Genomic DNA, 20363 nt, shown 5'->3' on the forward strand with positions numbered 1-20363 from the left:
CAGTTCTCTGCTAAGAGAATTACAGTTATTGCCTGTAAAGAGATGGAGAGGTATAAAATTGACATCATGGGAATTACAGAGACCAGATTAAATTGAGAGGGTCACTTCAAAAGACAGGATGGTAAGCTAGTTGTTTTTTCAGGAGGTGACTCAAAATGTCAAGGAGTAACTGTGATACTGAAGACAGTTCAGGCAAGAACCCTTCTTGGTTATAATCCCATTAATGACAGGATGCTTTGTATTAGACTTAAAGCTCATCCTACCAACGTATCGATTGTGGTAGTTCATGCACCCCCACACAGATAAGCCTGGTGAAGAGAGTGAGGAATTCTTTGAAAACTTACAGATTGTTTTGGACTGCCTACCAAGGAGAGATGTACTTTACATCTTAGGGGACTTTAATGCAAAAGTGGGAAAGAATATGAGAGTTAGGCCTGAGTGTTTGGTCTAGGTGAATGTAACACCATGGTGAAAGACTTGGAATTTCCCCATGTTAAAAGATTAATTATTACCAATACCTGCTTTTAGAAACACCCATGATAGACCTATACTTTGTTTTCTAACATTGAGAGGTCAGTGCACCAGAATGATTACATCCTGGCTCTTCAGCGTAGAAGACAATCATCTATGATGTGCATACTTCTCCTAGAGCACACTGTGGTATAGATTATCAGCTAGTAAGAGCCAAAGTAAGACTTCAAAATCTTCCATGTATGGTATGTCCTACTATACTGGATGTCCGAGTAATTTCTAGTGGGTTCACAGAAGAAACATTGACTTCGATGATTTTTTGGAGACTAGTGAGGAGAACTCATCAGAAATGCTTTGTGAAGGAGTCAAGGTTATAATGCAGGATACAGCCAAGACGTATCTCAGCCCAATAAGAAGACCAAGAGACCCATATGTATCAGATTCAACGTGGGATCTAATTGAAAGGTGGTTGGAAAAAAAAAGAGACACAGGGACTGAAGAATATTAGAAATTACTAGAGAAGTCAGAAGAGCCATCAGGTTGGACAAGGAAAATTTTTATACTAATAAATGTGAAGAGATAGAGTTCCAGACGAGGAGACACAATTATAAAAAGATGTTTTGTTTAGTTTGTGATCTAAAGCACAAGTTTAAGCCCAAATTGAATGTCATCAAAGACAGGAATAGACAGTACTAACAGAAGAGCATGAAATCAAAAACAGATGGAAAGAATACTGCGAGGAACTGTAAAGCAGAGAGGATAATCAAGAGGATAAAGAGCCCTCTCACCAGGAAAATTTTGATTTGGAATCTCTTCCACTTAGACATGAGGTTGAAAGACCAGTTAAACAGCTTAACAGCAATAAGGCCATGAGTGTAGATGGAATCCTAGCAGAGTTAAGGCCACTGGGGATGGAGGGATAATAGTGTTTCATAGATTGATTACAAGGATATCAGAGATAGGATCATTGCCTAGAAACTGTAAGAAGTTGGTTTTCATACCACTACATAAGAAGGAGGATATAAAAGATTGCAAGAACTACAGAACTATTACTTTAATCTGTCATGCAAGGCTTTATTAAAGATCATTCTGAGGGATTGAGGGCAAAGTTGAGGCAGAGATGCCTGAGGAACAAGCAGGTTTTAGGAAAGTTAAGGGTACCAGAGATCAGATCTTTTGTTTTAGACAGATCATAGACATAAAGAATTTAGACTCCATAGGATAATGTGTTTTATAGACTATTCCAAAGCTTTTGACCATGTTCAGCATGTGAAACTGTGGGAAGTAATGGATTTTCCTCAACACACTATCACGTTGACAGGATATCCTCAACAGCCCTCTGTAACACCACATCTTTTGAATGTGGTGTTACAGAGGGCTGTTGAGGATATCGTATACTGAAAGGTGGAAGGTGGACAAATGGTAAGAACAAGTTAAGGATATTGACAGAAAAAAAGTTAAAATACTATGGTCACATTGAAAAAATGGAAGGAGTAATAGAAGTTAGTTTCTGGAAAAAGAGGAAGGGATAGACAGTCAGTGAGCTGGATGGATGGTGTATTTGGAGTGACTGATCTTTAGAGAGTTGAGGCCTCCAGAAAAGCATACAATAGGGCTACATGATGAGAAATGATGTGGCACATCACCGATAAGTAAACAAGGAGGTATTTAAATTCCATTTTCTTCCAGCTTTGTGATCTTCCTTCCAATTTATATCCATCATCCATCAGTGGCTCTAACAGGCACTTAAGTGCCCATAGTCTTCCAAGTATCCTTGAAGTATTCTTGTCTGTAAATTGTGTATGTTCTACTGGTTGGTTTGCCTGTTCTGAGGGACAAAAAACCCGAGTTTCCAGGTAAAAAAACCCTCTACCACCATATGAGATCGGCGAACTCAGCTTTAGTCAAAAGAGACCAGATAAAGGTTCCTCACATCATGGACGGGAATTGAACCCAGGTCTTTCCGACCAATGGGCTTTGTCTATACCGACTGAGCTATGGAGTCTCCCAATCTATATAAACATTGTTAAAGTTCTCCATACATAATTACTTGACTTGCTTTCATTGTACTAATTTGATGATGGATGTCTTCCACATCATCTCTGGAATCCCTTGGCCTATAGTAGCAACCAACTGTATATTTTGTCTTATTATATTGGTGAGATAGATGCTTTTAGAAACTGAGGCCAGAAATCTTGGAGTTATGGGGAATATGAAGTTAAAATTCAAAAGTCACAGAGCAAAGATTGTAAAGGCCACTCAGAATAATTGCAATGCTGAAATGAACATTGGCATTAGGAAAATGAGATCATTTTTCCTCTTTTGAAGGCTTGGATGTGACTGCTCCTGGACTGTTGTGTGTGTGCAGGTTTGGTCTCTTGTTTCAAAAGAGATGAAACTGTGGAAAAAGTGCAAAAAAAAGTTACCAAGTTGATTAAAAAAATATGGATTATGAGGACATAATAAGAGTATATACTCTGTAGATACTGATACATAGATGAAGGAAGGACCTATAAACTTCTGAAAGCCTGTTATGGATAATAGATTAGTAATTTTTTGTTATATGGAAAGTGGGGATTAGCCCTGAGGAGCATCTGTGTAAGTTGAGTGTGTACACAATCAAGAAAGGGATGATAGCTAGTTTTTTTTTTTTTTTCCACAAAGTGAGTGATGGAACAGATTGCGGAACACATCTATCATGAATGAGTTAGAGAAGGTATGGTAGCTGGTGTGGATGATGTTTATCCTCTCTCAATGAGTCTTTGACTCCCTGAATGTCTCTGATGATAATAATATACTTATTTTATAATGTTTTATAGGATAGAACCATATGCAAATACAAAATATTTTGAAGACTGGATATGGGATGTGCAATGGATAAATAAATATACAGAAAAAGAAGTCTGTTTAGGAATTGGCCTTGGTCACAATTCCATTGTTTTGTGGGACTTGGTGAGAGATTCATTTGAAGAGGTATACTGCCAAGAGTGTTGTGTTTTGTATCCTTTGACAGTTCTGAATTTTTGCAACTTTTTATTTATTATTATAATGCGACATATATTATTATAATATTTTGTATTTATATTCAGTACAACTTTTTTCAAGATTTTGCATTTGTAAGCTTTTTTTGTGCTTCTTATCAATACCTTTGAAATGAAACTTATAAGCATTATTTACTAATATTCATTAAGTGCTGAAATACGCAGGAAGCAAAATTTGTGAACAACACCATTGTGTGATTTTTTTCCATTAAAATATAAAAATTAACAAAAAAGAAATAATAAATAATAAAAATTAAATGCGTTTCTTTTAAGATTGGAAAAAAAAACCTACTTCATCTTAAAACATTTAAAATTTGTTTTATTATTTCATGGCCCCCTCAATAAAACTTATAACCCCCAGTTTGGGAAGCACTGGCTTAAAGGGCTTTATAGGATAGATGCAGGGGAAATGTTTCAGCACTAGGAAGTATTTCTCAACCTTCTTTCATGTGTGCCCCATTTTTTAATATTAGTTTTTGTGGCCCCCACACCATTCCCCTCTTCAATTCTTGTGTTGAGCACTGACAAAACCCATAAAAGTTAGCAAAAAAAAAAAAGAAACTAGGAATTAATTAAAATTTTGAATATTCATGATATTCAAAATTATGAAAATTTAAACATGCCATCAAATCTTTCGCAAACTGTATAGATCTGGCATCACTCCACAGACTGTTGAATCATATCAGACTTTTAGAAACACCTGCAATATCATCACAGGAAGACTTGAATGTTCTGGAAATGTTTCAGCGAGTATAAATAAGGCTTGAAATGACAAGATGACAATAATACTGCAACAGTGACCAGCAGTGAGAAGTCGATGGTTAGCATTATTTTACTCCTGTTCGCAATGAGACTGCGATACATGGTATAAAAACAGTCTGCTCTAGTAGAAAAATGGATAAATTTTTAGTTGGTTGTAAGCGGGCACCCAACGACTGGAGCATCAACAAATTCAGGTTCAGAGAATGTCACTCCAAAAGTAAAATCAAGAAAGTATGCAGCAGAATATTTAGATTTCGGTTTTACGAAAACTGAAGTAAATGATGAAGAATGACAACTATATGTTATTTGTTCAACAATTTTGGCAGCTGATAATAGCATGAACCCGAATAAACTAAAAAACATTTGGAAACACTTCATAAGGAGTGTGTTAACAAACCTCGAGAGGTCTTTGCTGCCAAACTGAAATGTTTTGAAAAGCAAAAATCTAGCATTAAAAGAGCTTTGTCTGTAAATGAAAAAGCTTTTTAGCTTCTTACAAAGTTGCATATAAAATAGCTAGGTGCAAAAAGCCCACACTATCAGAGAAGACCTAATTCTGCCAGCTGTGATTGATATTGTGGAAACTATGCTTGGAGAAAATTTTATGAAATGACTACAGTGCAAATGATACTGTTGCTCAGTGAATTGGTGCTATATATGAAGATATGCAGCAACAACTTTTGTCGAAGCTTTGTGACCAATTCTCAATTCAGCTTGATAAGCAACACATAGCAACATGGATTGTCATTTAATTGTTTTTGTTCGATTTTGTGATGGATTATCAGCAGTTGAAGAGTTATTGTTTTGTAAATCAATAGAAAGAAGAGCCACAACACCTGAATTTTCAAAATATTGGACAATTTTATGTGCAAGGCAAACATACAGTGGAAAAATTGTGTTGGAATTTACACTGATGGTGCTTGAGTTATGTTTGTAACGTTTAAAAGTTTACAAGCTCTTGTGAGGGAAAAATCCTGATAATGTATTTGGACACATTTCATGATTCATAGAGAATCATGAAATGCCACAAAGGAAATTAACAACAGTTATAACCGTGGTGAATTATATAAAAATGAGACCCTTAAAAATCAAGACTTTTTTCTAAACTTTGCAAAGACACGACTGTGGCGGAACATTCATCGCTACTATTTTACTGCAAGACAAGATGGTTATCACAGGGAAAATGTTTACGACGTGTTTACGAATTAAGAGACGAAATAACAGTCTTCTTGGAAGAGGAAATTTACGAAGAAGCAGAGAAGTTTAGAGACCACTTATTTGTGATAAAATTGAGCTACTTGATGGACATATTCAAGAAACTAAATATAATAAACCTGCAACTCCAAGGATAAAATACACATATCTTAGAGATGAGTGACAAGGTTAATGCTTTTTGTAAAAAACTAGAGTTATGGAACAAAAAGGTAAAGCAACAAAAGTTAGAAATGTTTGCAAATGTGGATGAATTTATCAAAACCTACAAGGCAGAAGAGCAACACATCAAAGTTTTATTTGCAACTATTGAAAATCATTTAACAATGTTGATGAAGAATTTTAGAAACTATTTTACAACTGACAACAACATAATGGCAATGTAGGATTGGGTTAGAAATCCATTTCAAATTACCTCTGAAGGTTTCTCAGTTGAAGAAGAGGAACAATTTATAGACTTCATGTGAAGCAGCAAAATAAAAAGACAATTTTCATCTAAATCACTGTTTGAATTTTGGACCAGTGTTGATGATGAATTTTCTGCACTAAAGTGAAGATCTTTTTGCGCACTTTTGCCATTTCCAACATCTTATCTTTGGGAAATCAGAATTTCTGCAGTGGCTGCCTTAAAAGCAAAATATAGATCTCAGTTAAATATAAAAAGAGAACGAAGAGTGTCATTTTCCATTGTATCACCATCATATGAAAAGCTTTGCTCCCCAACAAAAGCACAAGGAAGCCATTAATTTTTAGATTCATTGTTATTGTTTAGTTTTTTGGAATATTGATATGTTCCCATAAGCGTAACTAGTTAATTCAGTACAGTGGATTTTATACATTTTATTATTTTATTTTCAGAGTATATTTTATATTTTTTGTTTTTATATTGTTTTTGTGTCAATAAATAGTTTCATTAAGTGCTTTTGTTTCAATAAAGTAGTTTTTCAGTTTTTTTCTTTGATTTCCACTTTCTTCATGGAAATCAAAGGAAAACTTTTACGTATTTTGTGCCCCCATAGGTTGAGAATCATTGGTTTAAGGAGATATGATAGATTGTGTGGATAGATTGGTCTCCCATGATGAATCTTCGTACTCCATGGAGGTGCCTGTATTATAATAATAATGATAATAAAGAAAATGACTGAAGAAAAGATCATTTTTAGAATAAATAACTTTCAGCCATGATCTGCATACATAGTCAGGTATTAGTGATTAATCAATGAAAATCACTAATGAAATGGAGGTAATATCTTAAGGGGATTCATGCCAGTGGTTATGAAAACTAAGTGTGATCATTTTCAGAATTTTGAAAGCGAGTCAGATGGTAGCTAAATATTAGCCCCAGATGCCAGATCACATCCTTCTTATTTGGAAATCTGAAGGGGATTTAAAAAAAAAAAGTGTATGTGTGTGTGTGGTTTCCAGTGAGTTAGATTTTTGAATTATTTAACTGTTATCTTTCCATGCTATTAATGTATTGTAGGTTTCCAACCTTTCATTAGCAGATTCATATAAAAAAGAAATGTCTCTTTGTTATATTATTAATATTTGATTATCATTCAATTACAGACCAATTTACATTACTTGCAAGATATTAAAGGTTTAAAGAAAATATAATGTTGAATCCCCAAATTTATTTTTTCAAAAAAAAAAAACACCCCTAATATACTGGCTTTTAAATCAAATGTAAAAATTTCTCCTTTCCCAACCCGCTACCTACACAGGGTATTAGCATACTATAAGTTGATCAACTAACCTCTTGTGTATGGACTAGTAGAACGTTTTTTTTTGCCTGGTTACAAATTACATTATTATTATGAAGAGAGACCTCCTGGGAGTCAGGGACTCATCAAGGGAGGCCACATACTACACTCACCAGCTATTATACTTATTGAATTCATTCACACTGCTTGTACACACACACAATGTCCAATGGCATTTCAATCATGCACCACCCTATGAGAGAAAAATCTAGCCCTCACTCCCTTCTTAGTGGGCATTCATTCTCAGCTTCTAAGGATGTTCTCTTGTCCTTTCCCCACCCTCCATAATATGAAATTGTATTCTCATGTCCAGAGTATTTTAATAATATTACTTCTTTTCATTACTTGTACAGTAATCTCTCTATTAATGCATTTTCGATTAGTGCGTCATTTTTTTCGATACCCAAATTCGATTAGTGTGCCTATATACATCTTAAAAATAAATGTTACGGATTTTAAAAATTTTCCATCTATACATTTTTATGGCTAACTATTTTAAAAAATCACTCACCAGAATGAAATAATTTAGTTGCCAATTTAAAACATTTTACAAAGTTATTTTTAATGGCATATTACACTACTTTCATGTATACTATGTATACTATGTTCCAAATTTTTACCACCAAAATTTATGTCGTCTGCTATAGTATGCCCACAGATTCGAGACCCTTCAACACTTCTGCACATGTCACAAAAAGGAGAATCCATTCCCAAGTCTTCTGGGATGAGTTGTTTATTACTACACATCGGTAAATTAACTTCTCTTTTATGATCATTGTAATTTTTAAAGGGTAACTATTTTTCTTGTATAACAGATGGGAAATTTTATCTATAAAGCACGTGATTTCGCGTGTTGGCAACCAATTTGTACATCCTTCATTTCTTTCTTTTCAATCATTTCTATGATTTCAAATGCTATCATTTCAATGATAACGTCCAAGAGTTAATTAAATCTTATTCTGAAGAATTGAGTGATTCTGACCTGCTAAATTTAGATGCACAGCGGGAAGATCCCGAAGAATATGAAGAAAATTTAACTACTGATAGTCAGCCAAAAGAGATTTCACAGAAACAATTTGAAAATATTTTTCGTACAATCAAAGTTTTTAAATAGCAATGCTTAGAGCAGTGGTTCTCAAAGGGTGTGCCAGGGTGTACTGGAGTGCCCTAGAAGATTTCCGGGTGCACCGGAGTGCCCTAGAAGATTTCCGGGTGCACCCAGTGGTATTCCAGAGAAATATGTGTCCAGATATAAAAATAAATATAGTTACTCTATTTTACCTTTTCATTACGGATATACCGCTCTTTTTGTCAACACATCATTATTATGTTAATTAACAGCGGTTTTTCTTGCAAAGAGAACAAGAATATGGTTTATTCTTGTTGTGCATATTGCTTATTTTAAAAGTGTTGGAAGTGGATGTTATGTGCATATTACTTATTTTCAGACAAATACACCCAAATAAAATGGATAGATTTTTCAAAAAGAAGCATGATATTGAAGAATCAGATTATGGAAGTGAGCAAAAGTTAAGTGCAAGTAAGAAAGCAAAATTGCGGCCTACATGCAAATATAATGAAAGTTATTTAAGCTTTGGTTTCACTTGGACCGGAAGTGAAGATGATCCTTTGCCACTATTTTTAGTATGTGGATGTAAAATGGCAAATGAATCATTGCTTCCTAGTAAATTGAGTAAACATTTTAAAACTATACACTCTAATTTACAAGATAAATCTGTAAGTTTTTTCAAGAGATTGTCTGAACAGCAAACAAAAGCAGCAAATTCTTTTAAAAGTATAATGACTGTTTCTGATAAAGCTCAAATCGCTTCTTATCAAGTCTCAGAACTGATAGCAAAAAATATGAAAGATCATACTTTAGGTGAGTCACTTTTTTTGCCTGCATGCAAAAAAATGGTCATGACAATGCTAGGAAATGAAGCAGCAATGAAAATAAGCAAGATTCCTCTGTCCAACGATACAGTTCACAGGCATATTATAGAAATGTCTTCTGATATCGAGAAAAATGTATGCAGTAATAAACTTCAGTATTCAAATTTTGCATTGCAAGTTGATGAGTCAACAGACATTACCAACAAGGTGCAACTCTTAGCATTCGTCCGTTTTATTAATGAAGATCAAATAGAAAATCAGTTTCTTTTTTGCAAAGAATTAAGTGTGTCTACAAAAGGTGAGAACGTTTTTAACATTTTGAATAGCTATCTTGATAAATGGCAGTTAACATGGAAGTCATGTGTAGGCATTTGTACAGATGGAGCCCCTTCCATGGTTGGCTGTGTTAAGGGCCTTACATCTTATGTAAAAAAACCAAAATGAGAATGTTATCATAACTCACTGCTTTCTTCATAGGGAAGCCTTGATGGCAAAAACATTGGGAGAAAAATTAAGAGAAGTTTTAGATCAAGTTGTTCAGATGGTAAACTTTATTAAAACAAGACCTGTCAAATCGTGTTTATTCGAAAAACTTTGTATCGATATGGATTCACAACACAGATGGCTGCTTTTACACACTGAGGTGAGGTGAGGTGGCTGTCAAGGGGGAAAGTACTTACCCGTGTACCCGAGCTACGACAAGAACTTCTTGCTTTTTTTGAAGGCATGAAACAATTAGATTTTTGTAACCTCCTTCGGTTCGAATTTTGGATTGCCAGGTTACAGTATTTGGCTGATATATTTCAGCTGTTCAATATTTTGAATACTAGCATGCAAGGGAAAGAAGAAAATATTCTCACATCCACTGACAAAATGAAAGCGTTTCAGAGAAAACTACAGATTTGGAAAAGAAAAGCTGTTGAAGGTAATTTGGAAATGTTTTCATTGGTAAGTAACACTTGCATAAATGAAACACTTCCAATAATAGTTGAACATTTAACAAGTTTAGAAGAAAAATCGAGTTCTTATTTTCTATCACTTAACACTGAACAATACGATTGGATTAGAAACCCATTTATGGAAACTTCAAGTGATTTTGGTTTAACATTAACAGAAGAAGAAGAACTGGCAGCTATATCCACTGATCGTGGATTGATGATTAAACATAAGGAATTGTCTCTTGAAGCCTTTTGGATTTCTATAAAAGAAGAATATGTGTCAATATCTAAAAAAGCTTTGAACATTTTACTACAATTTTCAACATCATATTTATGTGAATTAGGATTTTCTACCCTCACCACAATTAAGTGTAAAAAGAGAGGAACTCTTCAATTTCTCATAAACACAAGAATGAATAAACTTAAGGTATGTTTCATTTTTTTTTTTTTTTTTTATTGCATTATTTTTTTTCTGTAATATTTGACTTAATTATTATAACATATTTCTCAGAAATTTGTATATAGTGCACCTACAATTATTTGTAGGATTTTAAATGTGCCCTGACTTCAAAAAGTTTGAGAACCATTGGCTTAGAGGCTGACCCTGATGAAGAGAGAAGCAGTAAAATTTGCATTAGAGTAGAAGAGGCAATAAGGGCCATACCGTTGGTTGTATGAAAAAAAAAAGAAACAAAATGCCCACCAAACTACGTTAGCATAATTCATTGTTAAGAAGTAGAATAATAAAATTTATATTCTGAATATGTTTTATTGTCTTTCAGCTTCATGGTTTTTCCTTTAACTAGGCTCTGAGACATACCTTAATTTTTTTATAAAAAAATTAAGGTTCAAAAAAAGAAATTTGAGGAACGAATTATACTTTTTCCCATAGGATATTATATTCGATTAGTGCATTTTCGATTAATGCGCCTGTTTTAAAGAACGCATTAGGCGCACTAATTGAGGGATTCTGTATATATAGAAAATATGACTTCTGCATGGATTTAACCTTAGTATCTTTCAAGATCTTGTTCTGATACCCCCCCCCCCCCAAAAAAAGGTCAAAAATGGGCTGAGTTGTGACCTATCCCATAATTGTTTTGCATTATGGAATACTGAGATAGTTGGTGTGAATTCAACAGCTTCTGTATACAAGTAGACTTGTCACTAAGATACTTCATGTGTGCAAACTTTGTTTGCTTATGATTGTTTAAAGGATTAAAACTGGGGTCGGCAACCTTTTCAGGCTCACAGTCTACATTCAACTTTTATTTTTAATAATCTGGCTGGAAACGTGTAATTAAGAGAAAATAATGTGTGAAAAAAAATACTTACATTATCAATTTTTATTATATCAATCTTAAAAAACACATATTTAAAGTACGAGATACGAAACAAGCATGAGAATGAAACTCAGTGAAAAATTATTATCATGTAAAAACAAAGTAATGTAGTTCATGAATCACAATATGTGTGTCTCCCTGCTTAATGTTACTTTTGTGATTGTTTTCCCTTTGCCAAATTATCTATATCCACTTCATAATCTTAGGTGCAAATTTGAATTGAAGCATGCAAATATTCAGCAGTTAGTCGAGAAAAAAATTTATGTTTTCTAAAACTCATGGCAGAAAATGCTTGGTCGCAAATGTATGTGCTTCCAAATGCGACTATCATCTTCTTTGTGAAACTGGTTAATCCTTCAGATTTTTTGGTAAGCATTGATAAAATTTTTGGATATTTTCTGATGAAAATGCATTCTTTGACTCACGCAAGTTGCATGGTGATATCACGAAGTATATCATAAAATTATAAAATTATAATTATATATAATTATAATTAAAATCATAAAAGGTATAAAATTATTTTAAATTTATTATTCATGTTATAAAATGTATTATTTAAATAATTTAACATATGGGCCACATGGGGTCCACAGGCTGCCGGTTTCTGACCTCTGGATTAAAACAAGAATATAATTTATTGTAAGTATTCTAGTTTATGATTATTCTAGTCATTATTCTAGTCCCTTATTCTAGTTTATACATCATAAACTAGAATAAGGGACTTTTTTTTTGAGCCTGTACACGAGAGGTTGGTTGATCAACCCATAGTACATTAGTACTGTATATGGGTAGTAGGTTGGGAGAGGAGGAATTTGTTTACATTTGATTTGAAAGATTGTATATTGTATTTCTTGGGAAAACACAACGGGGGAAGACTGTTCCACAATACAGCAGTTGAAGGGATGAAGGAAGAGGAAAAGAAACTTGTTCTGTTTGTTTCAAGGTGCACTGTGAAGGGATGTTGAGCAGTAGCTGCACGTGTTCCAACGAGCTTAATACTAAATGGAAGAATTAGTGATGTTATTTCAGATGAGCATTTCCCATGGAAATATTTGTAGAATATAGATACTGCAGAAAGCAAATGTCTGTGCGAAAGTGAGGGGAGAGAGTTGGTAAGAGATGATTATTAATCAATCTAATTGTATAATATAAACACGTATTCACAAGAAAGATAATTAATTAGTCAAATATTTCGGTCTGAAAATTGCAGACCATCTTCAGTGGCACTACAAGAACAGTTTAAAAAAATACAAGGTGGAATACTAACAATAGATCATTTATAAATAGAATAATCCGCGTAATGTTATATCACTAAACTGTTCTTGTAGTGCCACTGAAGATGGTCTGCAATTTTCAGACCAAAATATTTGGCTAATTAAATATCTTTCTTGTGAATACGTGTTTATATTATGCAATCTTTATGTCACAAGTGCCCTTAAAATATCAAATCAATCTAATTACCTTCCTCTTTGTATTGAGTCAAGCATTTTGAGGGCTCTTAGGGACCCCACTTCAAATGGGCCAGGAGATTTTTTTGTGTCTGATTTGGACAGTATTTTTCTGTCCTACATCCTGGCAAAAGGATGTAGCTATGGGGAATTGTATGTTGGGCATCTGGAATGGTTGGGAGCATTTACCATTATTAGTGATGCATGCATTGGAAGCAAAGTGTGAAGCCAGAAGATTGGCTTTTAATGTGGCTGATGATGCAATATAGCCATCTGGGTGTGATAGGGGTGGGAATATTGTTGGGCAGAAGTTACGGCCAACTGCTTTTGTAAGAGATCAGAAGGCTCGGCTGCTGTTTGGAAAGGCTGCTATTCTCCTGCTTTTTGCTCTTTCAAACTTGTTATCTGTGCCAATGATTCTCTTTTGGAATCATTGATTGTTTTCTTTTTTGCATCTATTTTGGGCTTTAGTATAAGCTCTAAAGGTGGCTGGGGTTCTTGATTTGGGCCAGTTACGGTATGTTTGGTTTTTCATTTGTACCACCTTGGCACATCTTTTGTAGAACCAAGGTTTAGTTAGGGAATGGCAGTTCAGAGTAGTGTGGGGAATGTACGTTTGCATGCCAGTGAGGATTACTTTAGTTATAAGTTTGTGCAGATGTTTGGGTTGGAAGGCTGGAATCAATAGTCCAACCATGGGTATGTGGCATAGAAATTGCAGAGGCTTTCCACTTGGCACTGTTATAATGCCAAACTACTCTTGAATGGGAGTGGCTGTGTAAGCATTGTTGCATGGGGGAGGAGATGAGCACTAGATTGTGGTCAGAATTACTTAGGATGGCCCACTACTTTCACTGTGTATTTGGAAGGGTCATTGGTGAGGAAGAGATCTACGGTGTTAGGAGAGTGGTTTGGGTTATCTGGTATTCTGGTTGGCATCTGCACAAGTTGTGTAAGGTTGTTAGTGATGGCAAATGTTTCAGCATCTCTGCTTGCAATACGGTACAACTGGAGGTGGAATGCCAGCTGGTATTGTGGACATTAAAATCTCCTAGAAGGAATATTTTGCTGTTGGGAAAGTGGGACTGGAGAAAATCAATTCTTAAGGAGAGGAAATTAAAGAGCTCAGAGTGGTTCGTTGCATTGGGGGGAGCGATAGAAAAACAGTAAATGAATTTCACTGAATGGGGAAAGGATATTTTCAACACCAAAGAAAGTCGATGTTGGGCTCTCTCGCAAGGTATGTCAGAGTGGATGTATGCGCAGACATCACCCTTGGGTCGAAAGGAGTTAAAAAGTGTGTAGTTTGGAAGGTTGAGATAAATAGTGCTGGGGGGGGGGTGAGATTTGAGTTTCTGCCAGAAAGAGTAGGTGGGATATGATAGACTTGAAGGTGGTAGTGGACACTTTTAAGGTTGGAGTTTAGGCCACAGATATTGGTGAAGTGGATATGTAAGGTTTTGTATGGCATATATTTGATTTGACTGCAAGGATCTTGCAAATTTCCTATGTAGTGCCTGCGTATTGGTTTCCATGGTGGCTACTAGTGTCATCACTTGATTTTTGCACCAATTTAACTTGCTTGATGTTTTTCTTCAAGTTCTCTTTGAAGATGGCATCCTTGTTCCCTCTGTGCAAATGTTAGGTTTTGTCGAGCACAAATGCACGATTAGGGGCAAGTGTCTTTGAACTTGTTGTTGATCGCTGTTATCAATTTAGATGTGCTTGTTAGAGTGCCACAAGTCACTTTTATGAGCTTATAGAGTCACTTTTAGAGTTTGTTTTTATTGTCTTTTTTAGAGTTATGTCGAATTTAAAAAATTCGACATAACCAGGTCGAATTTTTTGTTTTTTGTCCTCCATCAATTCGTATACCGTTGATGCAATTAGGTCACGGAGTTCATTTGCAGGCAAAGGTGAACTTGTGTTGCGGCGCTGGTCGTCAATTTGTTCAAGCTTAGCTTCCACTGCTCGTATTTTGAAGTAAAAAGTTTCGTTCATAGCATTGATGTATTGTTTGAGGTTTTTAATTCATTTACCTATGTTCAGGAGTTGTTTTCAGAAGGGAGGCACAGCGAACAGAAAAAGGGCTGGTGGAGGTCAACAAATATCTTGTGTGCCGATTCATCTATTTTGGCAAAGGAAGTGTGCTGCCAGTGGCAACAAAACTCACAGAATATACTTTTTTTTTTTTTTATCTGTGACACCAGTTTTACAGCTGCAGCACGTTTTGGGTTTGTCGGCGGCAATTAACAGCATTGCACTAGCCATCTTTGCTTCGTACAGTAGGCATAATGGGCACTTACACATGGTTGATTTAAAACTGGAAAGATAGCTGATTTAATGCACTATAAGTACTTACAGTTTGTTCAGAAGTAATCCACTCCTTAGTACCCACTTTTAAGATTTCTGTTTAATGATTAATTTCGATGAAAAACACTCATGATCATGATAAAATGTGGGAACACAAGTTTAAAGTAGCTTATTCACTAACACCACCTGGCAGAATATGGATGGATGAAGTAATCTTTATTATGGCCACTATAGATTTATTAAGGATTAATAATCATCTAAAAGATGAGGAGTTAATAGTGGGATATTGATACTACTGAGCTTTTTAATTAGTATCCTGCTTTTAACTCCTCAACCAATTTAGCCAAAGGTATTCACAGGTACATCTAACAACTTCATCTTAGTAAAATTATGGAGACTACACCCATGTTAGGAATAAGTACTTTAATTTGCTGACGTTTCGACCTTCATATCAAGGTTATTATCTGGAGTATACACACATATATATAAAGACAAGTTACATTACATTTCTAACAGTAAACTAAAGTGACAATGATTTGATCAATCATTATTCTACTGGCCTGACCTCTAGTGATAGGAAAAAAACTGCATGAAAGCGACACTCTGTTTATAACATCTTCAGAGAACAAATTCATGTAGGTAGTTTTAATACAGCAAAGTGGAGGCCTAATCCATAATTTAACAAGAGAGTTATATTAGAGTTTTGATCCTGGATTTCTTACAGTCTTAATTAAAATTAACTCTTAGACCAAAAAGTTAAGTGGGTAGAATAATCTTCTTCTTCAGCTTGTCCCACTTATGTAGAGTTGCTGTTTGTAGTGAGCCTCCTCCACAATCTCCTGTCTTGGGCTGTAGCCACATCCAAGTTCATCCTCAAGTCCTCCTCCACCATCTCCCTCCATCTCTTCTTTGGCCGCCCGTGCTTCCTCCTTCCATGCACATCCATCTGCATGACCTTTCTTCCCACATACTCTTCCTCCCTCCTCATCACATGACCAAACCATCTCAACATTGTCTCCTGTATTTTTGCTCTTAAGTTCGTAACTTTCACCGTTCCCCTTACATAGTCATTTCTCAGACAATCCTTTCTGGTCACACTGCACATCCACCTAAGCATTCTCATCTCTGCTACCTCCATCCTGCTGATGTTATTTTTCCTCTGGGCCACAGTTTCCATAGCATACATCATAGCTGGTCTCACTACTGTCCTGTTGATTTTGCCTTTTGATTGATCGGCACCCTCTTATCGCATAACACTCCAGCCATCTCTCTCTCCAGTTCCTCCATCCTGCTTGTATCGTGCATCCCACTTCCTTCTCCGCCTCACTATCCTCTTTCATTGTTGAACCTAAGTAAAGTCACTGACCTTCCTGATGACATTTCCTTCCAGCTCCAGATCTGTCTCCTGGCTACCATCCACTTTGCAACACATATACTCTGTCTTACTTCTGCTCAGTCTCATACTTCTCTCTTCCAGTACTTTCCTCCAACTTTCCAGTTTAGCTGCCACTTCTTCTTTTGATTCTGCATATAGCACAATGTCATCTGCATTCAACATAGTCCAAGGCGCGTCTTCTCTCGCCTCCTCCATCACAATATTAAACAGGAACAGACTTAATGGTGAACCTTGATGCAAGCTAACTGTCGCTGGAAAACTTTCTGTCTCTTCCAGGGAGGTCCGAACTCTTGTCTTCACATTTCAGTACATCTCCTGCACCAGCCTGACATATTTCTCCAGTACATTATCTGCCGTAACCCAAAGATAGCACATGCTGTCGATCGACCGGCCATGAAGCCAAATTGCTCCTTTGCAATCTCCACCTCCTTCGTCAGCCTTCAATCAAGAACCCTCTCTAGGATTTTGATTGCGTGGGACATCAACTTTATTCCTGTGTAATTCTTGTGCATCCCCTTTACTCTTGTAGATGGGGACAAGAGTACTTTCCCTCCATTCCTCGGGTATATTTTCCTGTTGACAAACTTTTATGAACAGGTTCACAGCAGGTCAATTCCCTCTTCCCCCCAGTGCCTTCCATGCCTCCACTGGGATCCTCACACTCTCTTCTGTCAGAGGATCCACTGATTTTCCATTCTTCATCCTCTTTATGGCCTCCTTCACTTCCACTCTACTAATGGTCTGCACACCATCCCCTCATAAGGCTCCCATCTTCTCTGTGAGTCCTTGCATTTTCTTCATTCAAAAGCTCTTCAAAGTATATTCCTCATCTGTTTCTTATATCCACATCCCTCCTTAATACCCTTCATCCAGAGTCTTTGATCTGCCTCACATGTACGATGCGATGTCCTTTGATGCCTTATTTCTACGTGTTGCCAATCGATAAATCTTTCTCTGTCCTTCCTTTATTTCTAATGATCATAAAGGTCTTGATATGCCATGGCCTTCACCTGTGCAACAACTCTCTTGGTGTCTCGCTTTTTCTCTCTGTACTCCTCTCTGTCTTCTTCCACTCTTGACTCGTCCCGCTTCTGTTTTGCCTTCCTCTTAGCCATCACTGCTTCTTGTACATTATTATTCCACCACGAACCCTCCTTCTGCTCACTAATCTTTCCTTATGTTTCACCAAGCACATCAATTGCTCAGCTTAGAATTGCTTTTGAATTATGTTACCACCAATCTTGTGCACTTTCTAGTCTATCCGAAATCCTCTCTAACACCTTCTCCCTAAAATGGTTCCTCACACTCTCTTCTTTTAAGCGAAACGATTAATTGTCTTCCTCCCATGGCTTCCAAAGGTTCTTCGACCTTATTTTAAAGTCTAATTTTAGAATATTGTGCCATCCATATTCTTGGGATTTTTAGACCACCATTATTGTTAAGGTAGGGTGGTTTCACAGGTCTCCTTAAATTTACGCTCATACCACGTTTTGTTGTCATGTAAACAACAGGTGCCTTTCCAATCAATTCTATGTAGAGCATTCAAACCTGTAACAACCTATTTCGCTCATTTCCCACTTTTCCAGCAAAAAAGAATCTGGTTCTTATACACTATTATCACACTCTTACACAACTTCCAGGGGGTACCCATTCTTCTCTCTCTCTCTCTTTCTCTCTTGTCCAGTCAGATTCTAGAAAATATTTTCGTCATATACTGCAGTGGTTCCCAACCTTTTTCCACTCGCATACCCCCTTTTAAATCCATTTCTATAAATTGTACCCCTTGTTTTTAAATACTGACACTTTTGTTAAGTGCCTATTCAGTGCATTTTGTTTACTTTATTTGTCTTTTCGCCATTACTGATTATTTATCGTGTACCCCTGAATGGTCCAGCATGTACCCCCCGGGGGGGGATACGTGTACCACCGGTTGGGAACCGATGAGCTACTGTATAAAACCCTGAAGTAATTAGGTGTTAAGTGAAGTAATTAATGTTTCTATCATATCCCCCTCTCTCCCTTTTTTTCGAAACCCATAAATCTTCAGTTTATAGTGATAGGCGGGGGGGGGGGGGGGGCACTCAAACCAGTTGCCATTTTGGTTCACGAATCCTCTTCAACACACCACATCGACAGTGGTCACATCAAAGACTTGAGAGGAATAATAACTTTGTTCAACCTCTGTTTCAATGAGAAGGTAAATAGCTTGTAGAAAGATATTTAGTACTTTGCTTATGATTCCAAACTGCACAGAGTTTTCAGAAATGTCAGTGAGCAGTGTACATGGATTCAGTGTTGGTAAGTGTAGGGTTTAAACGTTGGAAATCAGAGATGAAAGATTGTGCCAAAACAGGAGATTAATGTTGTTATCATGAACTGAAAATAGACACTTAATATGCTGAGGTGCTTGATCTTATATATAAAGCTGTGATCATTCTGCTCCTAGACTATTCATGATATGGATATCTTGAAAGAGTAATTGGCCTGGTTGGCTGAATGGTTAGCATACTCGCTCTCCAACCAGCAGGCTGCGGGTTTGAATCTGACTATGGGCATGGATGTTTGTAATTGTCTTTAGGTGGGAGATGAATGTCGTTGCTTGGTGTGAGACCATGAATCCGCTTATTGGAGAACTGAAGTGGCTTGAGAAAGTTCCATGTTTAGTCTCTAGAGCTAAATGTCAGGACTATGTAAAACATAAAATAAAAATTTAAAAAAATAAATAAATAAACGTAATTGAAAACAAAAAAGAAAAGTAAAAGAGAGAGTAGTTCTGGTAGGTACTAATAATTTAAGTGGCGACAAATATAGTGTGAGAGAAAATATGAAAGTTAAAATATGAGTGTCTCTAGAGCTAAATGTCTGGACTATGTAAAACACAAAATAAAAATTAAAAAAGAATAATAAATAAACGTAATTGAAAACAAAAAAGAAAAGTAAAAGAGATAGTAGTTCTGGTAGGTACTAATAATTTAAGTGGCGACAAATATAGTATGAGAAAAAATATGAAAGGTCTGTTAGAAGAAGTGAGAGAAAAATGTCAGAGTAAAAATTGTAGGTTTGCTACCTATACTTGATAGTACCAAGTTAAGGAGGGTGATGATAGCAAATGATTTCATGCGCAGGCTGTGTAGAAGAAATGGATGCCGGTTTTTAGATGTGTGGAGTGAGTTTGATGGCAAAAAATAATTGTATAACAGGGATGGCCTGCACTTGAATTCTTTTGGCATCAGGAGCCTGGAAAATTACTTCTTGGTATGAGACCTAATGCAGAGAATCAAGGAAATCAGGGAAATCGCAAAATTATGGGAAATACTAAGGATAGTGATCGGAGCTTACTCCAACTTGACTACGAGTTTTCCCTGTCGTGAAAGGTTTGCTTATACTTGGATTCGCTGAAACTTCTGTAGTTTCTATGTTTGGCACGAAAACTCTTCTAGTTTCTCTATTCGGCTTTGAAATAATGTTGGATTCAATATCCACTTGATTTGAATAATTGTGCATCGCCAAAGTGAAGCTTTTGGCTCTCTTATTTCAGTAATTCTTAGTGCCTTTTGTGATGTGACACCTTTTTTGGCAACTTGTATGGTAAAGTATATAAGTTCTGCATCACTACAACCTGAGTATTTACACTTACATCTGGGTCTGGCTCCCACTGATGAGACCTCAACAAAGGACAAAACCGGTCTGGGTAGTGATCCCCCCCCCCCCCCCCATAATGTATAACATCATGCATATCCACTAGAAGATGTGTTTTAGATTATGGGAAATACTAAGGATAAT

At 36.1% G+C, this 20363-nt stretch overlaps 1 protein-coding gene across 1 annotated transcript in view; it reads left to right on the forward strand.

Moving 5' to 3' along the window:
* The window catches only part of LOC150102899 (tRNA (34-2'-O)-methyltransferase regulator WDR6), a 624232-nt gene that overhangs the window by 74447 nt on the left and 529422 nt on the right, over positions 1-20363 (forward strand). The window contains exon 4 of the mRNA XM_090398196.1: positions 3291-3470. Within this exon, the coding sequence (XP_090254322.1) occupies positions 3291-3470 (180 nt within the window). The remainder of the gene's footprint in view (positions 1-3290; positions 3471-20363) is intronic.

Source organism: Typopeltis vanoorti, chromosome 9 (assembly GCF_054136105.1).
Source record: "Typopeltis vanoorti isolate ZY-2024b chromosome 9, IOZ_Tvanoo_1.0, whole genome shotgun sequence".
NCBI lineage: Eukaryota > Metazoa > Arthropoda > Arachnida > Uropygi > Thelyphonidae > Typopeltis > Typopeltis vanoorti.